Source organism: Poeciliopsis prolifica, unplaced genomic scaffold (assembly GCF_027474105.1).
Source record: "Poeciliopsis prolifica strain line A6 unplaced genomic scaffold, Auburn_PproV2 SCAFFOLD008, whole genome shotgun sequence".
NCBI lineage: Eukaryota > Metazoa > Chordata > Actinopteri > Cyprinodontiformes > Poeciliidae > Poeciliopsis > Poeciliopsis prolifica.
The window spans coordinates 640,083-652,558 of NW_026562383.1; the positions used below are offsets into that span (position 1 = coordinate 640,083).

General features: G+C 37.0%; 1 protein-coding gene across 4 annotated transcripts in view; it reads left to right on the forward strand.

Annotated features, from left to right (window-relative positions):
• Window positions 1-12,476, forward strand: part of agla (amylo-alpha-1, 6-glucosidase, 4-alpha-glucanotransferase a) — a 52,702-nt gene that overhangs the window by 8,301 nt on the left and 31,925 nt on the right. For all 4 annotated transcript variants that reach the window (XM_055032802.1, XM_055032799.1, XM_055032800.1 and 1 more), the window contains 7 exons: window positions 2,879-3,089; window positions 4,304-4,473; window positions 5,959-6,162; window positions 7,290-7,471; window positions 9,073-9,184; window positions 9,436-9,562; window positions 10,854-10,956. In XM_055032802.1, the coding sequence (XP_054888777.1) occupies window positions 2,879-3,089; window positions 4,304-4,473; window positions 5,959-6,162; window positions 7,290-7,471; window positions 9,073-9,184; window positions 9,436-9,562; window positions 10,854-10,956 (1,109 nt within the window). The remainder of the gene's footprint in view (window positions 1-2,878; window positions 3,090-4,303; window positions 4,474-5,958; window positions 6,163-7,289; window positions 7,472-9,072; window positions 9,185-9,435; window positions 9,563-10,853; window positions 10,957-12,476) is intronic.

Sequence of the window (12,476 nt, forward strand, 5' to 3'; positions counted from 1 at the left end):
AAACTCCACACTTTGACACATGCACTATTTTGCTCAATTGCCTTTACTCAAATATGAGCTCAATACTTTTGCACACCACAGACTTTTAAGTTTATTCATAAAAATAATTGTGAATCATGTATCATTTTTCTTCTGCCTAACAATTGTACAGCACTTTGTGTTAGTCTTTCACATTAAATTCTAATAACATATATTTGTTTGATTGTAGTGTGATAAAATATGGAAAAGTTAAGAGTATGGATACTTTTGTGAGCCACTGTATCTCATGTTAGTTTTTACATCCGTCGCTAACATAATTTTCATGTGACTTAATTACATTTCTTATTTAAAGGAAACTTCCCAATGGTATTTTTGACACAGCAGAATAATGTCAAAGATTTGCACACATTTGTAATGAAAACACAGTGACTGTTTTATCAGCTTCAGCAGCATCAAGATGAGGTCTTTGGCTTTTGTTCTGGGATCAATCTGCACATTTTGGACCAAACACTTTCATATTTGGGACTCAGAACCATCTCCTACCTAAGTGGTATGATGACTGGACATTCCCGTCATCTTTATGCTTGCATATAATTGTTTGATCAAATGAGTATGACACCTTCAAGCATCAGTAAATTTTTCCCAATGATAAACCAGACTTGTGAAGTTCCATAATTCTCTTCCTTATATCTTGACTGCTTTTCTTTCCTATCATGTCAGACTATTTCTGATGGAGCAGAGGTTGCAGGTGGACACATACATTCCTTTGGTAATTCCTTTATGTTTTACCATGACAATGGAAGCATAAAGGTGTTGTGTGTAGGGCTGTTGTAAACAAATATTTTAGTAATCAAGGAATCTATAAATTATTGATAGATAATCAATAATTTGATTATCTATTGAGTAATAGGATAAAAAAAAGACAATATAAAACATTGGTAAAGCTGACATAGAAGCAGTAGTACTATTGCATATTAGCATCAGTCCAATTTTTCACATTTGAGATTCCCTGACAATAACATTTTTGTACTTTAGAAAATTAACCTGTAACAATAATAGCTCACTTTCTAAGAAAAGTTTTACAAACATCTACAATTATATTCAGTTTAATAATAAAGGCTCACAAATACACTTGTATAAAAAATTGTCAATATTCCAGCTTTTCCTTTATGTATTCATCTTCATTCAATTCAATAGATGAACTCTGACCTTGCCCACACATTTATAGCGTTTGTGTTCATATTAGCGACAGGATTTGACACCTTTGATCATTACACACAGAAACATCTACCGCCGGGATGATATGAAATAAATTTTCTGGTTCGTCTGTAAAGCTACACTTACGTTAATCAAATAATGTGTATCAAATCAAATCAAATCAAATTTTATTTGGATAGCACATTTCAGCAGCAAGGCATTTCAAAGTGCTTTACATCATAAACACAAAAACACAAAGTCATGCAACATAGAATAAACAATACATTGTTCCATACTACATTTCAAATACAATTCTAAACAGATGTGGTTTTAGTTGAGATTTAACCCTCTCCAGGCAGGGGCTGCAGATTTGCAACAACTTAAACAGTTTTCAAATAATTTGAGCCTCTGAGGGTTTAAAGGAAGTCAGGGTTTCCGCTGTTTGACAAGTTTTTGGAAGTTTGTTCCAAATTTTTGGTGCATAGATGCTGAAACCCGCCCGCCGTGTTCAGTCTATCTACTCACTTGTATAAATACACCTGCAGTGCTCTTCCTCACCGTTCGCTCTGAACCAGCCAACAAGCTCCGAGAGGAGAAAAGCTGACGTACCTCAGGCGTCGTGCCAGTCATTTTAAGGATGCTTATTGGTCCCCCAAAAAATGACAAAGACCTGGACATCATCATGAATCACTACAATCCTCCCAGGCCGAACTTGAAAACTGGAAGTTATGCTGCTAACACTTAGCTTTCATCACAACTTCCACAACTCTGGTGGAAGTGAGAGTAACGCAAGTAATAACCTGGCCAGAACATGGAGCACTGAATAATAAACTATAACTTAAGGAAGCTTCGAGGCAGATACATTTTCCTCAAGGAATTTTAATAATCAAGGCACTCGAGGAATCATTTCAGCCCTCGTTGTGTGTTTATAAAATGTTTCATGCTTTCTGAACATTCAAAGGACCTAAAATGGTTTTAATTCCAAGTTTATTAGGTGGAAAAAGACCACTTTCATGAAGCAGTGTGCTGTACCCAAGTTGTATCCTGAATCTATGGAATATATTCACGGTATATATTCCATAATATGAATAAAGGCATGTCTTTATTCAGTGAGAAAAGACATGCTGCATGCTGGCTGCAGTTAACAGACCAAAAAAGTGTGCCTCTTGACATTTACAGCTATCTAAACCTGGTAGGCATTTGTGAGCTGGCCGTAAATCTCAACTATATATAGACTAAACTGTGAAGGGCCAAATGGCTGCAGACATTTGTGATAATGTCTGCAGCCATTTTGGGATGCAGACATTATCCCAAAATGTCTGCATCCAGACATCATAGTGTGCTTGTTTCAGAGCTGTGAGATTCTCCTGTATCTCTTCATACCAGGAGTGAGATTAAACAGGCTTCTATTGCAGGGAGGTAATGCAGTACTTGTTTATTGTTTTTTTTAATTTTTTTTTATTTGTAGTTCTAATGCAAGAAGTTAAGCAAAATTTGACAGGAAAAGTTGTGTGCTCTAAGTGCGTGGAATTTTTCATGCAGATTTAAATAGTAATACATTTTGTCCAAACTGCATGCCATGGTTAAAACAAAAAGATAAAGACTAAGACAAGATCTATAAAAATTCTCTATGCTGGTTCTTTTTTAGGTTTAGCTTCCCACAATGCTGCATTATAAATGAAAAGCTGTTGTGTCTCCTCAGGTTTTGAGCTCCAGTTCCGCCTTGGTCCAAGCCTTCAAGGAAGGAGAGTTATAGTTCACACCAACTACCCACTTGATGGACAGAAGTTCATTCGAAACAACTTTCGTGTTTTAGCCTGGAACTACCCAACAGGAAGGGAGGATGACTCTGATAAGTACTGCTCCCTAGAGCTCAAGATTGCTGGATCCTACCAGTACTACTTTGGATATGCGTAAGAGTGACTCATATTACAATTGTTAAAGCCCATAATTGGAAAATTGTGGTACAATTGACATTGTGGTATATAAACTTTCTTTAGTTAGCAGATAAAAAATTGGGGGGAAAAATGAATCAATCAATTTTGAGATCTAACTAATCCTGAACACAGTTACTGTAACTGCATCTCCGTTGACCATATAATTGCGCAGCTATTTCAAAATTAAATTTACCAAATGAAAACACAGATATTTTGAAAACACAATATCAAAATATCAATTTTTACATTAATTTGGCCATATCAAAATTGGTCCATTTTGCAAAACTGCACTGGAAACACCTTTTTTTTTTTTGCATCATATGAATCACATGATCAACAACAAGATGTTTCCACTGGCACAAACCATGAAGAAAACAGGAAGTAGTAGCATGTTTTTTACTGGCACATTGTGCGAACAAACTTATTTACATGTGATTTTTCAATTATTTTTCTTATTTAATAGAAACACAACTACTGGGTTTTTTTTGTTTTTACACTAATGGAATGTGGACAAAGTTTTGTGCACATTTGTAATTGAAACAACTAATGTCTCATGGAGTCTCTTGGATAAAGTACAACACATGCTGTGCCATTTCAAAAGACTTAGAGGACTGAAGAGCCATATAGTCTGAGCTCTGCTATGCTTTGGTTGATCTCGATTTATAAGAAAAACAACCCTTCAGGTTTTAGTTCTTGATAAATCTACTACAATTCAAATCAATCAATGTCAAGAAATACTAATGGAAGCATTTTACTTTGTCTGGTGCAGATTCAGTATCTAGATGATTGATGATGAGCCAGACCTGGCAGGAAGAGTGCAGAGTTAGGTTTCCTGACACATTTAGGGTAACATTTGAAACTAGGTTAAATCCCAGCATGGTTGGCCTCAAACCATATCTTCAATGGCTGATCTGTTTTACACATTAGCTGAAAAACATGTTCAGGTGATATGTATATGCATTTACTGTTTATAGCTTCAACCAAAAAACATTAAAATATTTAAATTTCTGCCTTTGGGAGGTTGCAGCGGTTTTGTAGGGTGAACATGATTTGTAGCTTAGAATTCTTGCATGTGAAATGGCCCAGGATCTCTGACAGACTGGAGACCTTTGCTCTAAGATAAGACATGGAAGCTGCATGTTCAGAATGACATGTCAGTATTTGTGCTGAATGTAATGCTGTTCTCACAGAGGTGTGGAGAGGTTAGGAGGAGGCTACATTGTCGTTGATCCTATTCTTCGTGTTGGAGCAGACAACCATGTCCTCCTGCTGGACTGTGTCACCATCCAGACGTACTTGTCCAAATGTCTGGGACGCTTTGATGACTGGCCAGACAGACTGCGAGTAGCCAAGGAGTCAGGTGGGTGTGGTCTTCAGACCCAAAGGCAAACATGTAAACGTCCCACAGAGGTTTTACTGCTCATTCGTTTTTTGCCTTGACATATTTAAAATATAAAGGCCAACATTTTGTACAAATATAGCTGCAATGATTCAAATTTAGTCACGGCTTTTTGTGGAGTAAAACAGCAGTCCTTGCAGCCACAACTATTATAAAATACATTTCTGACTGTCAATGTAGAAGAATCTCCATTAAAACCATGTCAATTTGGCCATTTCAGTTTACTTCCAAAAAATAAATAGTGTCTATTTCTGTTTCTAATCACAGTTCATTGGATGAAAATCCTAAACGAATACAATATTTAATAGTATCAAGTATAATCCAGAAATGTGGAACTCTGTGTTGCATTTGTCCTTGATTTTTATGGTAGTAGTTTATGTAAATATTTTCCTAGTATTTTTGTATGATTTTTTTTTTTATTTTCGTGTTTAAATGTATGCCATTCATGTTGCTTGCAAGTCAAATCTACCTAAAGTCCAGATTACACAGAGATCCAGCAAGTCATTGGACTCCAATCACACCCAGTGATTGGAGTCTCTGGCACTGGCAGAGTGGAACTTTTTGGGAGCGACCCGCCTGGAGGTGTGAAAATCCCTGGCTGTAGGGTTTGTTCTATCAATTCAAGGGCAGATAGCAAAAATAATCCATCTATTTTCTGTACACCCTCATAGCTACTAGTGTCAGGAGGGGTGCTGGTGCCCATCTCCTGCGAACCTTTTGGGCGAGAGGCAGGGTACATCCTGGACAAGTCGCCAGTCTGTGCAGTAACAAAATAATAACTGACAGAGTTATATTTGTGTTATCAGAACTTCTGATAAGGAGTATCAGATCACTGTAGGAACTTCTAATTTAATTTCCAAAGTAAATGTAAACTTTACTTTTATCTGAAAAGAGGGCTTTTGTCCATTAAGCAACGGTCCATTTTCTTCTTCTTAGCTATAATTAAATTTCTGAAGCCTTCTCTGGTTCAGAACTGGCTTGAAACAGAGAAGGTCATCATTATGTATTTTATGACACAATCAAGTAACTATGACTGTTTCAGTCATTATAATATTGTTGGTTAGATCAACATGACTTCAGTGAAATTTGAATTTTTAATTTAAAGTAAAATTTACAATTTGTACTTTGTCTTTCCTTCAGTATGTAACTTTTACAAAAATGTTCTTTGCATATTTGTTAAAATTGTCACTCCTCCACTTTCTTTCTTGAGTTACTTTTGCCATCTGAAGAAATGCACCACTTCCTTCATTGTGAATCTCCATCAACTCTTAAATAGATTTTTCTTCTGTCACCCCTGTTGATAAACACTTGAATCTATCACTCAATAAAAATTCATACAAAAATGCCAGGAAAATATTTTCAGTTATTTTATGTAACTGTTTCAGACTCTGGACATACAGTATGTGCAGGAGCCACATGAGATGTTGTACTTTGTCTTTCCTTCAGGTTACAACATGATCCACTTCACTCCTCTGCAGACTTTGGGAGAGTCTAGGTCCTGTTACTCCTTAGCTGACCAGCTGACCTTTAACCCGGAGTTCAGTCCAGAGGGCAAGTGTTGCACCTGGGAAGATGTGGGAAGACTGGTGGAAAAACTGAGGACGGAATGGAATATGGTATCAATCACTGATGTGGTGTATAATCACACTGGTGAGTAGATCTAGTCGTTATAGAATTTTTTTTATTCCTGTTGCTAAACTTTTAGTTTGCACCTTTGCCAAACCAAAAGTAAATCATGCTCTAAATTATGCTCTAAAACAATTAATAAACTGTCCTGATGAAACAATTTTTCATTGTTTTTCATAAGACACGTTATTTTTATTTATTTATTTGCAATGATATGTACAACAAGTTACATAAACAGTAACTAAAAGAACAACAAGGCTTAAAGAAGGTAAAAGAGCAAAAATTCCACACAGGAAAAGGTTAAAAATAGGAAGAGGTTACAAACAGAAAAAGGTTACATACAGCAAATTAGGGCAGATTACATGAGAAAGAAGCTCTTGCGCAGTTTCTAGCACCGTTGCCCACATGCCATCACAGAAGCCGTTGCGCAGTTTCCAGCACTGCCGCCCGCCAGCCACCGCAGAAGCTCTCGCGCAGTCTCTGTGCCCGTCCACCAGGCAGTACGCATCAATGCATTTGGCGGCGCTCCCCGATGACACAAAAAATCTGGTGCAGATCGATGGATGTAGCGAGGAGATGTAGCTGATGGATTAACCTAAGGAGCGCAGTGGAGTCAAATTACATTTAAATGCATAAGTTTTTTCCAGGCTTATTTCATGAATTTGTTAAGCAATTGTATTGAAGCATGTTTGAAAAGCAATGTTTGACTTTTATTTGTTCACTTTCATAAAATATTTATTTGTTATTACCTTTGTCAGAGTCAAGTGATTTCTGTGACCACTCTCCAACCTTCTCACTGCTTCTTCCCTTTACTCCAAGAATAGCTCAATGTGAAATGAGACAGCCTGTAAGGTTAAACATAGAGGTTGATTTACTGTCTTTCAAATTTCCATTGGGGATTTAACAAAGTCTGTAAGAATTACAATTCAGTGAGACACTCAAAAATGTCTTGTTCTTTGCTAGTGATCTTTTATTTTATTTTATTTTTTTACTTTTTGCAATCTTAGTTGAATAGTTTCATCGCCATCCCCAAACACAAAGTTTGAAAAATAAAAATCATTAATATTAATAATTAATTATCTTAGTATCTGAACATTTGTTTTTGCGATCAACCAATTCCTAAGTAATAAAGCCTATCTGCTTGTGTTTAGCTGCAAACAGTGTGTGGATAAAGGAACATCCAGAGTGTGGCTATAACCTGATGAACTCTCCTCACCTGCGTCCTGCCTGGGTCTTGGACAGAGCTATCTGGCATTTAACCACTAGGGTAGCAGATGGACGCTACAAAGAGAAGGGACTTCCTTCTGACATTACCAACGAGAGCCACCTAAATGTGAGCGCAGAATACACCTTGTATATTTATACACAGACAAATTTACTGGGAACCCTGATAAAATTTTGTAAAATCCTTAAATGAACCAGAATTTACCATTCAAGTGGCATAATTTCACAGTAGGATATTTAGAAATTAAATCAAACTTTTATTTAAGTCAGTTTATTCAGTGGAGAAAAAAATTCAAATTTAAATTAAAGCCGCTGGCTTACAGTCAAGCGCTGCTCCTGCCTATTGGCCGCTGCGGGGGTTCCGGCACCGCCACACGTATGCCCGCCACCGCAGAAGCTCTTTGCAGTGCTTTGCTGCTCGGGCCTAATTAAAGATTTGTATATGTTAAATATACATGGCTCATGATTTGTATAGTAACCCAGTAGTCCTAGAATATTTCCTCTTTAGTGGAGATTCTCATTATTCTCCCTTATAAACAAATTACCCATCTTTTTGAAAGCACCATCCTAACAAGAACTAACAATTAAGCGGCCATTTTCTTAATAATTGGTTTTCTTTTCAATCTGTAACATGAAGTACTATCTTTTAAATGAATTAATTTTTTTAAAGAATTCAATGATTACATTTACAAAAAATTATGTCGTATTAAATACTGACTAAATAAAAACGTTTTGCTCACATTATTAAACTTAGTCATAATTAGTCAATTTAACCAAACGGGAACCTCTTAGCTTAATAGAAAAGAGATAAATCTTTGAAACACTTAATCCCGCCCAGGACACAGAGACGTAAAACTGTAACGATTTTCTATCATCATATCAGATGATTGTAGTAATTTTTGGTGGAGAGATTAACCCACATTGGTAACTAGATAGAGCTCATGAACTGATCTAACAGCTTATTTGTTAGATCCTTTTGCTGGAGGTAATGTGAACTGAACTGAAGTCCAAGCTTCACAGTTTCACAAAAGTTACAGTTCTCTCCTCATTTAGAACTGAAACTAATCAACACTTTCTGAGATGTTTTATGAAGGTTTTTAATTACGTATTTTCCAGACTATAAGTTGCAGTTTTTTTCATAGTTTGTTCCGGGGGTGCGACTTAGACTTTGGAGCAACCTATGTGTGAAAATTAACACATTATATCATATAACATGTTATTTTCACACTAAACCGCAAGAGGGCGCTCTTGGCCGGTTATTCTACTCTCGGAGTTAACAGTTGTTTAAAAGCTCTGAGGAGGAAGATTTCATTGCGATTTGTGATTTGGAGAGACACTGATGGTTTGGTAAACTTGTTAGCATGTTATTTATGCTATAGTTATCTGAATAACTCTTAATATGTTAACATACCAGGCACATTATCAGTTTGTTGTTTGTCCTGTAATGTTAGAATGCCGTACAATTATTCAACCTGTTGTTGCCTCTATTCTATTTTTATTGCCTTTCAAAATGATATGTCTGTTCTTGGTGTTGGATTTTATCAAATAAATTTCCCTCAAAAATGTGACTTATATTCTCGTGCAAGTTATATATGTATTTTCTTCTTTATTATGCATTTCATGGCTGGTGCGACTTATAGTCCGGAAAATACGGTAATATGAAAAGATTAAGCAGTGTTACAATGATATTTGTTTTGCTGCTTCTGTTAGGCTCTCCGCAGGGTGTTTTGGGAGGACATTTTTCCTCAAATCAAACTTTGGGAGTTCTACCAGGTCAATGTGGAAAATGCTGTGGAGCAGTTCAGAATCCTGCTGCAAAATGGTGTGTATATCTTTGAAGACTGAAATGAATGGAAATCTAATAGCCTTTTATTTAAGTGAAAGAGTCACATATTGTAGAATCGCATTAATTTTCAACTGTCAACAAAATACTTTCTAGTCTAAAACAGAAATAAACTTTATAGCATTGTTAGAATTTTTTTCCATTACTCATTATAAAATATTCATCAATTTCACTGCCCAAGACCTTAGGTTGTGCAAATTAAGACAATAATTATGTGCTGTAACTTTTAGGCACAAAGCCAGATCACAGCAAGACTGAAGGAAATAAAGGCTTAGAAATCATTCAAGACCTCCAGTACTGTCGCTATGGCAACAGAGTGAACATGGACTCAGCTTTGAAGACATTTGTACCTCACAGGTGAGAGCCTGACATCACACTTGCAAGTTTTTCAGTTGGTGTCTTTGAGGCACTAATGTATTTGCTATGTTCTTCTAAATGTAAAAGCATTAAACTTTTGCTCAATTATAATTGCTAATGAAGTACACTTTCTCGTTACTTATCAATGCCTTTTGTTATTCTGCTTGTCCACTTTGGGCATAACATGCTTTATACATTCTACATCACTGCAAACATATTAGGCTCCCAGCATACAGAGGGATCAATTACACACACTTTCCGATTGAAAAAATTGGCAATATGTATTCAATTGTACAAACTGTCATCTTAAAAATTTATAGAGAGTGCTAATAAAAACCAGCACAATAAAAAAATTACACTTTAGAGGAAATGTGAATTTCTCCTTCCTAAGAAAAGTGAGGATCAACGACAACATTCCCATTCACTGCACTTTACAGAAACCTACAAAAAAGAACAATAGAGCAGGTGTGCTTAAGTCCGGTCCTTGAGAGCTATCCTCATGAAACTTTCAAATGCATCCTGCTCCAGCACACCTGAATCAAATGAATGGCTTGATGCCAGGCCAGGTCAGAGCTGAATTTATGCTGTTGAGGGAATTCAGACATTTGATCCCGGTCTGTTGAAGTAAAGATGCATCTGGAAGTTGCAGGATAGTAGCTCTCGAGGACTGCAGCAGTGATACTAGCAGAGATTGTTGCAAAACAGCGCATCGACATTCACTCTGTATCTCAAACAATAAGAAAAAAAATATCCTCATGTATTGCACACTGAACAACTCAAAGTGCTGCACAATCTTATCAAGTCTCTGGAAATTAAAAACAACATTCTGTACGTTCAAACGATCACGTCTGGTTCTCTGCCAAAACGACGATCATCGCTTTGGCAGATAATAGGAAAACATATCTAGAAAATCACAGTTTGATTTTTTTTTTTAAGGAATTATTTGCAAATTATGGTGGAAAATAGGTACTTGGCCAATAACAAATAAGCAAAACATCTGGCTCTCACAGACCTCTACCTTATTCTTTAAGAGGCTCCTCTGCCCTCCATTCATTACCTGTTTGAACTTGTCAGTATAGGAGACACCTATCCACACCCTCAAACAGTCACACAGATCTTAGATGACTTAATAATTACAAAAATATAGAACAAATGCTATGCAGTGTAGCAGGTGTGGTTGTTTTAAGGAACTTTGAGAATTATTCTTTGTAATCCAATCCATATCGACATGTACACATTTTTGTCTGATATTGTTGCTTCATTCCTATCCTCTTGTTCCATGTCTCTCCAGCTCCTCTCCACAGCACGTAGAAGAGTGCTGTGCTTGGCTGAAACAGAAGTTGACTGAGATGAATGAAGAACAGTACCACATCATACACCAGCACCAGGAACAGGTAGGGTTAAAGGCTGGACAGCTTACACAGAAGAATTTATCTGACCGATTGGATTTCTACAGTTAGAGACGAATTACAACAGTGCAGATGCTCTAAAGATAACCAGGAAGGACAGGACCCATCAGGTCCCTTTACCACACCAAGATGGTGGTAGAGGGACATATCTACCACCAGGTGCCTGGTGGTAGATAGTATTCTTTAAGAGGCTCCTCTTAAAGAAGGAGCCTCTTATTGCTTGAAATCTGGTAAGTAATATTGCTTGAAATCTGGTAAGGAGAACCCACCTTCCATTACTGATTTACATAAGTGTTTTTTTAGAAATTCTAACACTTTTATAGCCCCGAATAAAGGGAATAATAATAGAATCTAATTGTCTGAAGTAGGATACACCTATACATGGGACAGATTGAAATAAGTGAATAAATTGTGGTAACACCACCATTTTAAAGGCGTTAATTCTACCAGCCATAGATAGCAGGAGAGTTTTCCAGAAATCGATATTCTGTTTGAGTTGTAGAATTTTACTCTGCCAGTTCAGCCTTAAAAGATGTATTGATTCCTAATTGTTGAAGCCATCAGCTTGACGCTCTCCGTCTTTTCCCTTCGTCTTACTCGATGACAAAAAAAAACCCAAAACGAAAAACAGACTGAATCCTCTTGATAAGTTGAACGGTTTACTTCAGAAATAAAAACAGTACAAAATTTCACATTCCACACTAATAAAAAGTAAGTTAAAAAAGAGAAAGAAAAAGCGAGGTCAAAAAACTGTGTGGCTCCACTCCAACTGCCCAACTCCCTCCATTTAGCCACACCCCAACTCTTCCACTCCAATTAGTTATGCAAATTCACAATATGTCTCCAGAGACTTAATTTAGGCTTCTACATTACCGGCCCCTAATTGTTATCAACGTTCTTGAAACAATTACAAACATAAGAGTTTAAACATGAACAAGAAAAGCCTAAATCACATTGCAACTATGAAAAACAAACAAAACAAAACAAAAAAAAAAACCAAGTCCATAGTCCATCACCTCGTGAATGAGGCCTTGACCTTAGATCCTTTATCCGTCCTCTTCTGAGCCCTGCAGAAGACATAGCTTTGTTATTGGGCGACAAAGCTCGTTACTCTTAGTCTTTACTTTCACCTGTCGAACAAAGCCATTTCTGTCTGGAAATGTCTCTACAACTCTTCCAAGTGGCCAGGAGTTTCTGGGAGAGGTGTCATCCACAATCAGAACGACGTCTCCAACACAGAAGTTTCTTTTAGGGGAAGACCACAGCTGACGTTCTTGGAACTGGGAGAGGTACTCCCTGCACCAGCGTTTCCAGAAGATATCTGCGAGGTATTGCACCTGTCTCCAACGGCGATTTGTGTACTGATCGTCCTTCTGAAAAACTCCTGGTGGTAACTCGGGTTTGACCTTTAGCAACAACAGATGATTAGGGGTCAGTGCCTCAAGATCGTGAAGGTCTGATGAAGCCTTTGTAATGGGCCGGCTGTTTATGATTGCTTCTGCTTC